This window comes from Schistosoma mansoni, chromosome 2, assembly GCF_000237925.1.
Source record: "Schistosoma mansoni strain Puerto Rico chromosome 2, complete genome".
In the NCBI taxonomy this organism is placed as follows: Eukaryota; Metazoa; Platyhelminthes; class Trematoda; order Strigeidida; family Schistosomatidae; genus Schistosoma; species Schistosoma mansoni.
Genome location: NC_031496.1, coordinates 23922171 through 23940528, shown reverse-complemented (window position 1 = coordinate 23940528; position 18358 = coordinate 23922171). Strand labels below are relative to the sequence as shown.

The 18358-nt window shown below is 34.6% G+C and overlaps 1 protein-coding gene across 1 annotated transcript in view; it reads right to left on the bottom strand.

Annotated features, from left to right (window-relative positions):
* Positions 1-3147: 3147 nt before the first annotated feature.
* The window catches only part of Smp_212390 (ubiquitin-specific peptidase 2 (C19 family)), a gene marked incomplete at both ends in the record, with an annotated part of 56546 nt that continues 41335 nt past the window's right edge, over positions 3148-18358 (bottom strand). Inside the window, 5 exons of the mRNA XM_018796152.1 lie at positions 3148-3220; positions 4845-4974; positions 7747-8109; positions 14204-14282; positions 16799-16873. Coding sequence (XP_018650394.1) covers positions 3148-3220; positions 4845-4974; positions 7747-8109; positions 14204-14282; positions 16799-16873 — 720 coding nt within the window. The remainder of the gene's footprint in view (positions 3221-4844; positions 4975-7746; positions 8110-14203; positions 14283-16798; positions 16874-18358) is intronic.

The following is an 18358-nucleotide window of genomic DNA, read 5'->3' as shown; positions in this document are numbered from 1 at the left end:
TGTGGGAAACTATTAAACTGTTAATCTGATTGTTGAATATACGATTGGGCCTACGGTGAACTGTGATTACGAACGATTGAAATTCTTTTAATATGAACTTCATAGTATGGCAACTGACATAACACTTTGAAAATTACCGCTAACCCAAGAATTAGGCAGAAGGACTTAAAAAGAAACTTGATACTTAACAAGTTCGAAATGAAACAACTTCGTACATATATTAATATAAAAAATCTAAGTAATTTGAACTCAAATAAGCACTAGCGCACTAGTTAAGTTGAACTAACAGAGGTAAAATACAGTTGTGAATATTAACAACGGGAAAATATGATCCCTTACAAACAGCATATATATATATGATATATATATTGCCTGACTATCATAACTCATTGAGTTAATGTATTAGTAGCGGACTCGAGTCTTGGCAAGTATATTAACACTGGTGTCTAAAATGTTAAGATAATTATTGTTATATCCCGAAGAGAATTATGAATGGTAACGTCTGAGAACTATCTATGGACCAATGTGATATGTATATTTCCTGTTGTATAATTATCAAGTAACTAAACTATTCACATTCCTGTCCCTCTTATTATAAGCTTTATTCTGACCTATAGATTATTATTATATGATTTACCATTCTTGAGTTATCTCCAGTCTATTGATTACTATTCCCCCTATTCACAGCCACATTTGGCCAAATCTTGTACAAATGTTATTTTCTATATTATGGTACGATGTGGTCATTTTGTTTGGTATATAAACCCAATATGTTTGGGAATAATGATTCATATTGCAGAGGCTGTTATTGATGTTCTAGACTTAACTGGCTGGGCTAGGCAGAGAGCAGGATTGATAAATACTCACAAGACTGCTCATACGGTTTTCGTGTATCATTGGGCGATCAATAAATTCACTGATCTCTAATTGGGCGGTCTTATCATTCTTATATATGAACTGGGCACTCACTCACCGTTGCTGCAACCTTGACGTGGTGGTCGGGCTTGCCTATCGTGATGAACCAATCGAGCTATACTGGCTGGAGCAATCGTTCCTCAAGGTCCTACCATGCCAGACAGGTCGGTTGAAAAGCGTTAAGACTAAAAGCCGCAAACCCAAGGTCCGAAGGAGAAGTCGTACTGCTTACAGTACAGAGGTGTGACGGCAGTAAGGTGTTTCCTTCAGACAACCAGCATAACACTGATGCTGCCTTCCCACAAGGAGGGGTGGGGTTAGAAAAGGTCGACCCTAAAAATGCACACCTCTCCTTATCCCACGGATATCCGTCTCCGGCGGTAAGGTCCTTTAAAGAACGGGACCAACACAAAAACTACCCACAAAAAGGCCGTGTGTGACCGACCTCAAGCAGTTGTCCGTTGGGCACTGCGGTCACTCTCTCAGGTCATTAAGACCACTTCTAGTCCAATTTCCTTTACAGGTACCTCTAGAAGAACCCTTCCACGGTGTGGGCAACCGGGAAGTGATAACTGCCCTCATAACTCTATGGCTGACTGACAAGGGATATAACAATTATAATCTATTTCCAGTAGTTCAACATTAGAATCACAATGTAGTTCAAATTAAATCTCGTTGATTACACTAATTAATCGAATACAACTTCATAAGAACATTATCTATGACGAGAACCTCTTTAAGATGTCAAAAATAACAAAAAATCATTCATGAATTGATGGACAAAATAAATCATTTATTTACTTAAAAAATATATAAGTAGTAATAAATTACATTTATTTATTACATATCTATATATATGAATGTATACACATTATAATCTGTAATACCTTTATGTAATACTGTAATTTTGTGCATTTTTTTGTTTTCTCAAAACAAGCGGTACAATTGATCGAATATTGTAACTACCCAGTATGAAAATGAAGAGGAGGAGGATGAGGCGGACGAGGAGGAGTAAATTTGATGAAGGATTGAGCTATTTGTGTTTGTTTATTAAAAAATCAACAAACTAATAATAGTACACAAGTAGTTTTCTTTTACGAATCATTGAAAATAAATATGGATATCTCGTTTGCTTAAAGGTAAAAGGTCAATATGACTTTATAAGATTATCTGTAGGGTACAACTATCAGTATCAATTCATTATAAATGATTTTAATCTCATTTATTGGCTAATAAAAAAGGTGGCCCCAAATCTGTATTTTTTGCTTCTTTACAATGAAAATATATAGTTAACATCACAGCCTTAAAGTCAAAAAAATTAAGCAGTAGTGTATTAGTGTTACTACTTTTAATAGAAGTACAATAGTAGTAGTAGTAGTAGTGATAAGATATGAATCAAAAATTACATTATGTATTAAAGAAGATGTACACGGTATATATATGTAGTTGTATGGACATTCGTGGAAGACAATACTGTAAGGAATATAATGTCAACAATAAAAATAATCGAACAAGGTAAGAACACTTCAATTGTTAAGTATAATCAACACACATAGGGTAAAGATATGCGAATTAACAAGTACATGTTTATCTTAATGTATGCTGTATATCTATATGTATATCAGTATTGTACATTTTAAATTGATGCTTAAATGAGAATGAATACATAACAGTTTACAATAGATTGGCTTGTTAATCACTTATAAAAAGGAAGTTATATATAAATATACTACTACTACTAAGGTATCAGGTAATTTAAGTAGTTTACAATTACATATCATTAATCATTACTTCATTTTACTCACTCAATCTCTCTCTCTCTCTCTTTGACGCATAGATACTATTTTTTCTCTTCTCTCTTGTTTCCATGAAAGCCCAAAAAAACAATAGTGAGCTCAACTATTATAGTATTCAATTGAGCGTTATTGAGCGTTATTATTATGCATAATAATAATTAGATATTAATCAGAAAATAACCACAGTACAATAATAATAATAATAATAATAACTAAATGTTTATATGTAATAAGATTAATGAAACCTTGGTAACAATTACATTGGGGGGCATTATACAATGTACATTATAAGTGTATATCTATATATCTATATATCAGTAATGTAAACCTCTTCAGCTTTAAACTTTATAATACACAAATCAAAACATTAAAAATTTAAAAAAAAAGAAAAAAAAGAAAAAAGAAAACCAATTTAATCAATCAATAAATCAATAATTTATCGAATAAGAGTATAGAAAAGTACATAACCTTCAGCAGAAACAACTGAGTTCTCTGAGATTGCATGTACACTATTGAAAAATTTAGGAAAAAAAGAGAAAAGAAAAAACAAATAAGAACAACATTTAAATATTTTATATAGTTGAAATCATGAGTCAATTGAAGCTAGACCACCACCATGGAAAACCTGGAAGCACTGGATGGCCGTTTCGTCCTACTGTGGGACTCTTCAGCAGTGCTCATCGACGAAATGTAATTAATTCATTTAATAAAATCATTAAATATGAGGATAATAATTATTGTTCTTTTATTAACTAGTTGTTATTAGTCTCAGTAATTCAGATGATATCTCCATGAGGTGGTAATAGGCATGAGTAAGTTGAAAAGTCTTGCTGATTGAACGCTATATTTGGATCCTAAGCTAGTCTCGTAATCCCCAAGCTAAAACTACACAGAGACTTGAACACGAGAGAAAAGGCGCAAAATATATGCAAGAAGCACTTTACTCCAAAGGTTCATTTATGTACAGAAAATAAAGGGTTTTTATAATATTTTAAAAGTCCTTGGGTTTTCCTGAAAGTTCTGAAATGTTACTAAACATAGTAGCAGTGTAGTAATCAGCCAATCAGAAACTCTACATGTGACTTTTCACTTTCGCGATATTTCTAGCAAAACTTCTAATCAAATGTTGATTGGATGAAATGCTTCCGAATGTTTCCTGAGCTTGTCATGTCTATTGCAAGGAATTTTCTGGATCATCCCAGCATACATAAATAGGAAAAAATAGCACGTCATTCAGACCCTAAAAGCTCAGTTGCAATAGCTCAAATTAAAACTCGTTGGTGAGAGTTTGAATCAAACAGTACCCTAGAGATTGTAAGTACGCTAAGATGACAAGTGCTAGCTAGCACGAAATCTATCTTCAGGGTATCCTGTCAACTAAGTTCAATCACCGAACCTAATAAAATAACTAGCTTGTAGTTATGCTTATTCTTCTTTCTCATTGTTATTACTACTTAAATTGATAAAAAGAAAAGTCGGTTTTCTCTACAGACACTGGTGTAATGTATAATAGTTTCATTCTTTTTGAAACTACCAGTTGATGCGCACTTTTGACCGAGACACAAAACCGTATGATCTCACAATAATCATTAGACCATCAAGCTATTGTATTGCAAACACATTATGTCAATCATCATAAGTGAAAATTATATTTGAAACAATCTCAGAGATTGGAATTTAAATAATTTCAAAGTTTCATCCAGAAAACTTGTCTGGACTTTTTCAGGGTAATGATCAAAATCGAAATCATCAAAGTAATATATATAATGACTTTTCTGTACTAGAAGCCCAATTTTTGTCAAACTATTTGTCATTATATTGACGGATATTCGTATAAATTACATGAATGTTTTGAGTTTGATATTTTGTAGCTCAATTGAAAAGCTGTAGCTTGTTCATTGAACCATATCAAGAGCGACACAGTTGCGCTTAACGACAACATCCAATTACTATAGTCTTATTTTGTGAACTTCTAACATCATTACTCAGTAGTTAGAAAGTATTTGCCAATCGTAAGAAGCGATGGTCCTTAATTAGATCCAGTGTTGAAAAGCACAAGCGCCAACTGTTACATCAATCAATTTCTGAGCTGAGTTTGTAAAATATAATTGTCATTCATTATACGAAACTTACTGACTGTCATTAAATGAGTGCCAATCGCCTGTATAAGGATTTAAACAAGATGCAGTGTAGTGTCCAGTATATACACTTCCACTGTGATTTGAAACTGCGTATAATTTGTATTGGGCTGATTTCTGGGTGCCTAAATTTCAAAAAATAAATCAATAAATACAAGTAGCATAGAATGGTTCATGTAATGAAATTTGATAATAAGCTATTGCTATGAATTCTTTTCCGATCAAATCGATTTATGATAAAAAAAGACGAATTTCCCCCGATAGCAAATAAATCGACGATAAATAAGATTGCTGCCCTCAATAAGGGATCCAGGACGCGCGTTTCATCCTATTTGAAACTCGTCAGCTGAATGCACCTGAACATCAACTCTGAGGTGCAGGTAAATGCGGCTGACGAGTGTCATGTAGGACGAAACACGCGTCCTGAATTCTACTGCTAGCAACTATCCATCTTTGCTTATAATGCTTATGAATTAAGGCCATATCGAGTCACTACGAACAGTATGCACATATGCTAATAAGAGACTGACCAGTTGCAGTCCTAAACATCAATGGGAAGATTCAAACAATACTAAGTAAATTTAAACTTCACCCCATTGCACAATCAAGTGGCTATTAGGACTCAGTAGCTGAGTGGATAACGCGGTGCCGTTTGAAGCGAAAGGTACTAGGTTTGAGTCCCAGAGTGAAAATCAACTCTGATATGCCGGCACATTCAGCTGACGAGTCCTAAATAGGACGGAACCCGCGCCAAACTGGATTCCACTGCTAGCCACTATCCATCTTTGCTTATAATAATAATAATAATTATTATTATTATTACCATATATGTGAGATCATACTAGTATATATGGTTATCGATAAAAGAATTAATCATAGAAAATATGTGTAGAGTAATAATGACAAACAAAACTCATATTAATTAGTTGTCAGTCTTAGATAAATGAAGCACGTATACTTTGTGTTCATAAAATAATAGATATAAATAGATTAGTTCCAAATTGTTGCGATGTGGTAGTTAACCAGAAAAATGTCTATATGTAACCAATAAAATCATTTCAATATTCAATGTAATGAGCGAAATCCCGTTATATGGTTGGATATTTTGTGTATTTTAAACAAAAACAGATATGAGCCAGTTCAAAATTTACTGTAACTTCAATGGGTAGAAAATACTTCCAAAAAAAGGAAGTTTGAATGTTTGTCAAACAACAATAATATTGTAAGCAAAGATGGATAGTAGCTAGCGGTGGAATCAAGTTTACGAGCATTTCGTCCTACATGGGACTCGTCAGCTAGGTGTACCTGCATCTCGGAGTTGACGTTCATTCTGGGACTCGAACACAGTATCATTCGCTTCAAACGCCATCGCGTTATCTACTCAGCTACTGAGTCCTAATAGCCACTTGCTTGTGCAATGGGGTGAAGTTTGAATTCACTTAGTATTGTTTGTTTGAATCTTCCCATCGATGTGTTAGGACTACAACTGATCAGTCTCTACAATGCTTGTGAATTAAGTCTATATCGAGGCTATACGCACAGTATGCACATATGCCAATTAGAGATTGACCAGTTGTAGTCCTAACACATCGATGGGAAGATTCAAACAAACAATACTAAATGGACAATAATAATGACCAAAACTAACGTTAGTTTGAACAGAAACAGTCAAGTTTGCACTGAAATAATTACAATTTGTCAATCATATTACAGTCAGTTTCTTTTTAATAACCATTATGTATAACACATGATTGCAGATGTCTGTATAATCATAACGCGTAATAGAGAGTTTGAAGAATCATTCTAGCTGAGCACAAGTTATGTGATTACATTTGATCAGAATAAATAACATTCCATATAGATGGATGTGAGTCAATCTTAGATAATACATAACACAGCAGAAATATGCATCGGTTTAAGCGCTCAGTATAGTCAAACAAAATGTCAGCGAGACGAAAAACAAAGAGCTTCAAGAAGTTCATAACTTGCAATGGAAAATGAATAAAAAGGTAGTTTGAAATAAACGAATTAAATTAATTTACGAAAATTATGAAATGAATGGCAGACTTAATAATGAAATGAAGGTAAGGAATAAAAGAGTCCACAACACAACGAGTGGTCTAGGACATAGTGTTCAGACGCTGGTTACGAAGATTACGTAAGCTCCAAACCAAGACGTTTATATTTCTATGCATGGCTCTAAATATCAGTGACTTCACTGACCAGTGAAATTTAATGGTTCGGTCCGTTTCTACAACGTGGTTGGAGATGACTAACAATGAGTAACAATTGTTTCGACCACCACAAGAGCTGATGTTTCCAAATCATTTTTATGTAACACAAGGTGTTTGATTTCCTGGTTACTATATGAGCAAGAAATACTTCCAAAGATTTTTTCAGTTAAATACTCTCAAACTATGCATAACTTGGACCATTAGGATCTTTACCTGACAGACACTGATGCACAGTGTCCTCAACCTTTCATAGGCAGACAAATATTTCGTGCGCACTACCAGAAGTGCAAGCTTGGAAAAGCTAAGCAAGATTTATATCCACGTGGAGACCTTATCAACCTGTATGACCTGACGAAAATCCCAAGAGGAGTGAAATGCCCGATTATTAACAAATATCAATCACATAAGAAAGTAACACATTATGCCTGAACGTTTACTGCGATTTGATAAGCAACATTGTTTAACATAGAAGGTTTAAATGAAGTATAGGGACAATCAAAGGAAGACATAGTATTCATTAATAGTTAATGACTGTCATTCTTCGACTTTCCATTGAATTATTACTTACTTACTTACGCCTGTTACTCCCAATCGAGCATAGGCCGCCGATCAGCATTCTCCAACCCACTCTGTCATGTGCCTTCCTGTTTAGTTAAATCTAACTTTTGTTCATTTCCCTCATGTCTGTCTCCATTTCTCGGTGTAATGTGTTCTTTGGTCTTCCTCTTCTCCTTTGGCCTTCAGGATTCCATATGACAGCTTGTCTTGTGATGCAGTTCGATGATTTGCTCAAAGTTTGTCCTATCCACTTCCAGAACTTCTTCCTGATTTTTTCCTCCGCTACATGGAATCTGGTTTGTCCTGTCCCACAGTAGCTTGTTGCTGATAGTGTCTGGTCAACGAATATTGAGTATTTTGTGTAGACAACTGTTAATAAACACCTATATCTTCTGGATGATGTCTTTCGTAGTTCTCCACGTCTCAGCTGCATACAGTAGAACTGTCTTGACATTTGTTTTGAAAATTCTGATCTTGTTGTTGGTTGACAATTGTTTTGAGTTCCAGATGTTCTTCAGTTGTAAATATTCTGCTCTTGCTTTGCCGAACCTCGCTCTCACATCTGCATCAGATCCACCGTGTTCATCAATGATGCTCCATTGAATTATATACCTTTATTATTAGTATTTTGTTTTCTACTTTTATCTACCTACTTCTCAAATCGAAATGAAATTACATCTTTACGTCAAGTTTTACGTCAACTATGACTAGTTAACATTATGAAGAAAAAAATGTCACAAAATATAATCTATATTTAGATACATAAAACAAACAATAAATAACTTACAACTTGAAGTAGCAAATCCAATCAGATCTAAATTTCTTAAAGGATAATCAACCATAACCGACATTTTCGAACGAAAACGTTCACCAGAGAAACGTTTCAAATCTATGATCATTTTAGTTAAGAAAAATTCCAAATACACATAATATAGAAAAACGATTTCCTTATATACATTAAAACGTTTCAAGGTTAGAAAATACTAGATTATAAAATAGAACAATATTGAAGCTAAGATCGTCTTAGGCAGCATCATTGATGAACACGGTGGATCTGATGAAGATGTGAGAGCGAGGTTCGGCAAAGCAAGAGCAGAATATTTACAACTGAAGAACATCTGGAACTCAAAACAATTGTCAACCAACAACAAGATCAGAATTTTCAAAACAAATGTCAAGACAGTTCTACTGTATGCAGCTGAGACGTGGAGAACTACGAAAGACATCATCCAGAAGATATAGGTGTTTATTAACAGTTGTCTACACAAAATACTCAATATTCGTTGACCAGACACTATCAGCAACAAGCTACTGTGGGACAGGACAAACCAGATTCCATGTAGCGGAGGAAAAAATCAGGAAGAAGTTCTGGAAGTGGATAGGACAAACTTTGAGCAAATCATCGAACTGCATCACAAGACAAGCTGTCATATGGAATCCTGAAGGCCAAAGGAGAAGAGGAAGACCAAAGAACACATTACACCGAGAAATGGAGACAGACATGAGAAGAATGAACGAGAACTGGATGGAACTAGAAAGGAAGGCCCATGACAGAGTGGGTTAGAGAATGCTTGTCGGCGGCCTATACTCGATTGGGAGTAACAGGCGTAAGTAAGTAACATCGTATTAATTATGTAGTTTTATTAATGAGTAATCTGAAAAATGGATAATATTTTCGCTACGTTATCATTTCAGATGACTATTATTAGCAAAACTTATTATGAAGGTTGAAGTACTACTTGTGGTGGTCGATATTTGATATTATCCTTAAACTTCGTATATTGTTCGTCCTGATAACCGTTACTCGATAGCGTCTTAACGGTGTATAAAGCAGAAGGCGAATACGAAGGGTTGATTGCGTTTATTACTGGACCATACACAGATATCTAGAATTACAGGCACGTTAAGCAAGCATGAAAGAGTAATGCTGTAAAGCAGGCGAGTGAGCGAGAGATCGATTGATCGAGTCAGCGAGTACAGTACAGTGCAGTGAACAGGATTAAGATGCACATATATATACAAATAGACAAGCATGAATAATCGAATCAATTAAGTGATTAATAGTAAGGCTAGCAGAATGAATACAGGCGTAGGCAGTAAGCAATGCTCAAGCGTACATGATAAAGGTACAATAGTATAGATAGGTCGTTGTTGTACGAATACTTACTTACGCCTGTTCCCTCTCGTCGAGGAGCATAGGCCGCTCACCAGCATTCTCCATCCAACTCTGTCCTGAGCCTTCCTTTCCAGTTCTTTCTAGTTGTTATTCATCCTTTTCATATCTGCTTCTATTTCCCAGAGTAATGTGTTCTTTGGCCTTCCTCTTTTCCGCTTCCCTTCTCCATTCCAAGTTAGGGATTGCCTCGTGATTCAGTTTAGTGATTTCCTTAACGTATGTCCGATCCACTTCCAACGTCTTTTCCTAATTTCCTCTTCATCTGGAACCTGGTTTGTCCTCTCCCATAAAACGCTGTTGCTGTTAGTATCCGGCCAGTGAATGCTGAGTATTTTGCGTAGACAATTGTTTATAAATACTTGTACCTTCTTGACGATGGATGTAGTAGTTCTCCACATTTCAGCTCCGTACAGTATGACTGTCTTGACGTTCGTATTGAAGATTCTCACTTTGTTGTTGGTTGACAGTTGTTTTGAGTTCCATATGTCCTTCAATTGTAGAAATGCTGCCCTTGCTTTGCCAATCCTCGCCTTTATGTTGTACGAATAACTCTCCGTCAAATAAGTTAACAAAAGCCTAATCAAGTTAGATATGAACAAACTCAATTGTATGTGAGCTGCTATATGTTAAGATGAAAAGAGATTTTGAACATGATCAAATGATGTTCTATTCTTTTCTAGTTTCATAACTTTTATGAATAAATGACTAATCTTCTTACTTATCATTAGCTAACTAATTATTTCTAACCTTTTGGTATTCTATTAATATCTATGTTTCAGAATGTTCTTCTGCATATGATGTGTTTACAAGATCTGATTGTCCTTTCCTTTACTAAAAATAACTGGTCCCTAACTGTTACCTCATATTAATTCAATCATCCATGGGAAAAAAATGTCCCCTCAAAACAATGATGGAATCATATCTTTCTGTATCAACCTAATCATATCTGTAAATTGATATGCATTCTGTGATGATCTGTTTATGCTATGCTAATATTGTAACGAACAAGAACACTGATTGGGACAATCGAATGTATTTAAGTACAAATTACAGACTATCTCACTAAATTCTGATAACCATACAGCAAACAGTTAATTTGCAAAAATAACAAGCCATTATCTCATTCTTCACTGTTCCTTCTGTAAATATCAATCCATCTTCTCTATTTCCATTGTTCATGCATTCCCTACCAAATGCGCTTAATTTTAGTTCTTTCCTTATCGGTCTTCTGCCAAAATACATTCTATGTCTGACCATCACCACATACTACTTATGTGGATATAAGTAGACCACACTACAATATATGTTCACAATAAATTCCAATTAAATTCATTTTTGTAAGTACTTTCAACTCATCTTGTATAGACCGATAAACTTTGTACTAATTTAGATATTGATATCCAATCTATTTACCTGCTCATTTAATCTTAGCACATCAATAAGATGACGTTGGTAATAAGTAAGATATTCTCAAAGAAGAAATATAATGAAAGTCCAAAGAAAGAAACCAGATTTCAATTTGTTATCTGGAACTAGCTCTACGTTCTATCTGCCGTTCACTACTTATATTTACTTAAATTCCAGTGTTGATATACACAATACCAACAGTTATATAAATGTGATCAATTTTCGTATGGTATTTAGGAGGCTGTACTGTAGTGAACGACATCTCAACTACTATGAAACAATTGATGCATTTTGATCAAAATCACACAATGCCTTTCCAAAATATAAAAATCATACATTGTATACATAATTTGCACGCTTTTCTTGACTTAACCTATACATACTCTATTCTGTTGTTGTTCCGATTGCTTTCTGTTTTCCTTTCTCTTCCGTTTCTTCCAATCTTTTACCGATAAGCATTTTCATTCCAACTCCTGCTACATACTACTTATATCTGTCCTCATAAGTAGCACACACTACCGTAAAAATGGCTCAAATAGTATCCATGATAAATGATCTCATTCAACAAAAAATGGCAACCAATGATACGTAAAATGTAATTCTACGTTGTATTACATCATTTTTCAACTAAATGATAGTTTTAACGATTTCTATACATCGTAAAGTATAAAAATTTATCATTCAAGCGGCCTGAAAATTTCAATGTCAAATTGTATTGTAATAGGTAACGTAATACTTTTTTTGTTGAGGGGATGAGATTTGTACTTTGGGGAGAAAAAAAAACAAACAATACATGGTACCATGTGTATATGCATATGATGAGGATAAACAGGGAAAAAAAAAGTAGGGAAAAATCTGGCGTCATTTCATTCTGTAATGTTTATTTTAAGTTTGGCAGAAAATAGTAGAAATTCATTAATATTCATGTGTTAATTATGTTCAATAAAGTCTATTCAAACTGTTATGATCATTTACACCTTCTATATTGGGTATTTATATCTATGTTCATGTACAAAATAAGTGTAGGAAACCTAAAGATTTTTCGATATGTATAAAAACAACAAGTGGGATTGTAAAAATCTATTTATAGATTTTTCCATTCAAGAAACAATTTTTTATTGAAAAATGGACATACTGTTACTTGCTTCTGCGTAGTCTGCCTGTGCTTTGACTTTCTCTGATCCTGTTTAACTGTTGCTAATTGCTGTCTTCTTGTTCTTCCTTTCTTGAATCTTGTTCAGGGTTCTCATAGAGATCCATTCCTTATGATGGTGTTTTTTAGGACCAAGAACCTCCTGACACGTTGAACTTAATGTTCTTTGTACACTTTCCAGTTATCTTCCATCGTAGTTTCTTCTTTCCGTATATCCTATAGAGCTTGGAACCTGTTGTTGAGAGTTATCTTGAATTGATTAAGTTTGTTAGTATCTCGAAGGAAGATTGTATTGAACCTTTGTAATGCTGTTTATCCAGTTGTCCAGTCTTTCTTTGGCTTCAGTTTCATACAACCAGGTGGTAATATGAAGCTATGTCAGCTTCTCTCCTCGTTCTCACATCTTCCATTTTCCTTCGAGATGTTTTGTTGATACAAATATGATCTATCTGGTTCTCTGTGGTGTGTTCCGGTGAGATCCATGTAGCTTTGTGTATGCATTTGTGGGTCAATATTGTGCCGCCTATAATCAATTTTTTGAATGCACATACATTTGCAAATCTCTCCCTATTTTCATTCTCTCTCCCAGTCCATGTTGTTCAATTATGTCTTCATATCCTGTGTTGTCCACTCTGACTTCAGCATTTAGATCTCCCATCAGGATGGTGAGGTCCTTTCTTGAGCACTTAGCTATGATTGATTGCAGCCTTTCATAGAAATGATCTTTATCGTCGTCGTTGCTATCATTGATGGGTGCATAACATTGGATAACATTCATTGTGATCCCCTCCTTCTTTGTTTTGAATGATGCTTTGATGATTCTGGATCCATGAGATTCCCATCCTACAACTGCATTTCGTTCTTCTCTGGGCAGCATTAGAGCATTTTCTTGTTTGTGAGCGGAGTACAGCAGCATCTCTACCATATCTAGTCTTTGCTGTCCATTTAGGGTCCAATGAGTTTCGCTTATTCCGAGAACCGTCAAGTTGTGTCTCCTCAATTTCGTTGCTATTTGACTGGTCTTTCCGGTCCCCTACATTGTTCGGACGATCCATGTACCTATAAAAATTGTTGTTCTGGTTGTTAGAAGGGGCAACGACTTCTCAACATCCGAAGAATCTTGACTTTCATCGTTAGGCATCATAATTATTTCTTCAACTCCCAGGGCAGAGTTTAAATGATTTAATTTGTTTAGTCTGATTGGAGCTTTTCATGCAAGATTTTTTTCTATGGGATGAGGTTGCCGACCCCATACTCAACCCTCCTCCTTTACCCAGGCTTGGGACCGGCAGTAACTATAGAAGAGCTACTGGCGGAGTTGATTAATATTTAATTGTCAATTTTTTATTAGTTCTTTTGCATTCCATAAAATAATTTTCCGATTTGTTTATTTCCGAAGATAATTTTTCACCACATACTGATACTTATTGTCAAACCACTAAAAGATAAAGATTACTGAAAAGTTGTTTCATTCTTGTTAGGAACAACTTTGTAGTTCGAATTCAAAACACCACATATCGGACTCAATCTAGTATCATTAAGTCTGGTGACCAGAACAATAGTATTAGATCATAGAAGATGAAATATGATTTTAGACTAGCACTATCTATATCAATTATTCTTTGTACTGAATAGTCAACTAAAGTAAAGTTAGGAAGACATTGAAACAAATATTATGCTGAGTAAATGTGCTTCATTCTATATGACAAAATAACTATTATATCCATCCTGTAGCACAGTAATGAATCGCATAGTAAAAAATATGCTAATATATTACAGAATCTTCAAAAATGACTAAATCTGGTAAAACAGTAAAAAAAGGATACGAAGTACAAGAATTTGTGGAAATTTCTGAATTGAAAAACTTTTGGCACATCTTCTTCGAGTTTTACATCGACTACAAATCTGTTCATTCAAGAATAAAAAAAGAGAAACGGGAAAGTGCAATTGATTTTCTTCCATCTGTTTATAGAATTGCGGTAAAATAAAATATTATTGTAAAAATATTCAGCTGCCTTTTAAGCAGAGTTAGAAAGTGGTTAGCAGTGGAAACCATGTGAGTTTTGTCCCATTTTAGAACCAGCCACCTGGTTTTATCTGGTGCTGTGTTGACATTTACAGGGGGACTCGAACCCGGTAACCTTTCGTTTCAAATGTCAGACGAGTTATCCATTTAGCTATTGAGTTCAGATATCCACCAGCATGCACAATAAAGGTGAACACCAACACTGAGGTGTAAGCATGTGCAGTTGACTAGTTTCGAATAAGAAGGAATAAACCCCCTGGTTTCCACTGCTGGTCATTATCAGACAGCTTAAATTGTTTATGACTACATGGTATATATATATATATATATATATATATATATATATATATATATATATATATATATATGACACATATGCGAATTAATTTTTTGAGTATGAGGACTTGTGAGGATTGTAGTTGATCTAAGCTAGAACATCACTAAACAACTGTAAGCTTCCTGCACGAATCAAATTTTACGGATAACTGTATGGCATAGATATTCTATGAGCTGAGTGGTTCAATTGAGAAGCTTTCATTATTGTTCTGACCAAACGCATCAGTGTGTGCATGCTTCAAAATCAGTACAACCAAAAGAATCCACTTCAGTCAGTCAGGTGTTTGCAACGTAGAACACCGGTTCAAGTGGCCATGCTCCATTAGCACAACGAGATGAGACTTTAGAAACAAATTCCATGGTATTAAAGTCAGTTTAGTAAACGAGAATATCAGTGGAGACAATCAGATATGTCTTAATACAACATTACAGAATATCTTGGTAAAATCTGAGAACCATACAGTAAATACTTCATTCGCAAAATATTCATCAATTGTCTCAGACTTTGTTGTTCCTTCATTTCCATAACAATCACTCTCTGTTTCCGTTCTCTTCTATTTGATTCTCTCAACCTTCTGCCACCAGGTATTCCACTCTCGATTGGTGGTACGTAGTACTTATATCTATCGAAATCAGTAGCACACATCACAATAGTAGTAATATAATTGGAAATAGGAAAGATTATGTAACGACGATAAGGTTCGAGAAAAAAAAAGCATATTGATGAAATTAAGGAAATTTATAAAACATTTCAGAACGTGGGATCTAAGGGAAAAAAGAGTGAATGTAAATACACTATTGAAAACGATTTTGAACTATAATGAAAATGACCAAGAAAGTTGCATCCTGCTTACTTAAATTTAGTTCATTGTAAAATGAACACACATTACGCCGAGAAATGGAGACAAACATGAGAAGAATGAACAAAAACTGGATAGAACTAGAAAGGAAGGCCCAGGACAGAGTGGGTTGGAGAATGGTGGTCGGCGGCCTATGTTCCATTGGGAGTAACAGGTGTAAGTAAGTAAGTAAAATGAACAAAAACTTAATGTATGCATGAATTTATTAGTCAGATTTCTGAAATAAAAACATTGCTTGTTTATTGTGGAACTAAAAAGTGGGTTAATCCTGGAGTAAGATCCAACGTACTTAGTAAAAATGACAAATTGATTGGCGAAGCTATGAATCTTTACTGATTAAGGTGGCTGAAATATATGTGTTATGGATACTTGATCAACGCCTATTTTAACCTATAATCTACAAAACGATGAGATCATTAACTAGGGGCTGATGGACTAAAACACAGAATAAACCCGCTCAGACACTGACTGTTTTTCTAAGACCCGTCAATTGGTTCAGATCTCTTGGTTGAGAACTAGACAATAACCATAATCTGTCATCGAAAATTTTAAGTAAAATAACCAAAAAAACATGCTATATACTTTCACAACAAAGTATGAATCCGGGTCGAAGCAATTAAACACATCTTACTATGCGTTAATCAGTTACAGGTTTCCTCTACTTCCGTTATGCAGTCAAAATGTGCTGTTAGCTCATTGTATAAAATGTTTGAACTAGTTGAACTGACCGTCTCATTTTTAATATAATGCTATAGTTAGTAAAAAATAATATTATATATGCTTGCATTAGTCAGTAAACTGACAGTAAAACCATTGCTACTACTGTGGTGTATGTTACTTATGTCGACAAATATAAGTAGTATGTAACATCAATCAGAAGTGGAATATCTGTCAAAAAAGGGTTGAGAAGATTGAACTGAGGAAAAGGGATACAGAAAGTAATTTTAATAACAACGGAATTAAAAACATGAAGCATGTGAAGGACAAATGATAGAAGGATGTGCAAATGAAGCATTTAATGTATAGTTTCCACACTTTACCTAGACACTATAATTTTGCACTAAACAATAAATTGGTTTTCCTCACCAAGTCCTCGTCCTCGACACTACCACTACCACTACTACTACCAATAACGATAATAAATAACAATAATATTTTTACAATATTAAATAAATGTTGATCAATAATATGAAACTTACGGGTCTTTCATTACCATCTAGCTCTTCTTTAGACGTGAATAAATTTAAACAATCCAATATACTGACGTTTGATTTCTAGTAAATTAATGAGATGGTGCAAAAGAAAAAAAACAATGAGGATCATATTAGAAACAAAGACATTTCAACACCGCATAGAAGCTCTCGCTTAAACTTAGCCAATCATTCGTTTAGCCAGTTGTTATAGAAGTAGGACAATATGGGAATTATAAAATAATATTCAAACGACAGAATTGTAAGAAAATCAGGAATGATTTCGTTTGCAACAAGGTGACGAATTACAATTTCCATCATTTTAGATCTTCACTCACTGGAAAGAAAGGAATCTCACCTGTGATTCTGGTGATGCATGTAGGCAAAAGTTATATCATGTTTTTATATCCCTACCAAGATTTCGCCACGTATAGACTAGATTTATATTTATAAGGATAATTAGACACAATTTCTTATTCACTTTGTATTGTTTGTTTGAATCTTCCCAATGATGTTTAGAACTACAATTGATCAGTCTCTTATTGGCATTTGTGCATCGTGTATGAATTGTCTCGATATTGCCTTAAGTCACAAGCATCATAAGCAGCGATGGATGTCGGCTGACAGTGGAATCCAGGACGCACGTTTCGTTTCGTTTGAGACTCGTCAGGATTCAGTAGCTAAGTGGATAACCCGATGGAGTTTGAAGTGTACGGTACTGGGTTCGAGTCCTGAGGATAACATCAATTCTGGGATGCAGGTACATCCGGCTAAGGAGTCCCAAATAGAACAAAACGCGCGTCCTGAATTCCAATGCTAGCCACCATCCATATTTGCTTACAATTTCTTATGTTTGATTTATTGATTACTGATAGTGTCATTGAATACACGGGCATACATACGCAATCACCTGATAGTGAATGCTGTTTTTATGATTCTTTGCTGTATTCAAAGTTCAGCCTAGTAAATTTTAATTGAGTTAAAATTGAAACCCATCATACATACAGTATACACACATACACAAATACATATACACACAGCATAAATTATAAATGAAGAGAATAGTAAGAGATGAAGCCAATAAACAGAAAACTGCTAGTGAGTAAGAAAGAATCTCAACACCTTCATCAATACACTAGATGTATTGAAAACAATTACTGATATTAAGTGTATAAATGTCGGTGAATGGCAATGAAATTCTTTATTATAAACTACATATTTGACAATGTGATAGTTGGAAATAAAAAGGGGGACAGATAATTACCATAAGAAATAAACAAGTGTCCTCATAACTACTTTTTTACACTACATGTACTTTAGTATAGGAACAAATTGTTTTTTAAACAAAGATGGATAGTGCCTAGCAGTGGAATCCAGTTTGGAGCGCGTTTGTCCTATTCGGGACTCGTCAACTGGATGTACCTGCATCTCAGAGATGATGCTCACTCTGGGACTCGAACTCAGTATCTTTCGCTTCAAACGCCATCACGTTATCCACTCAGCTACTGAGCCCTGATAGCCACTTGCTTGTGAAGTTTAAATTCACTTAGTATTGTTTGTTTGGATATT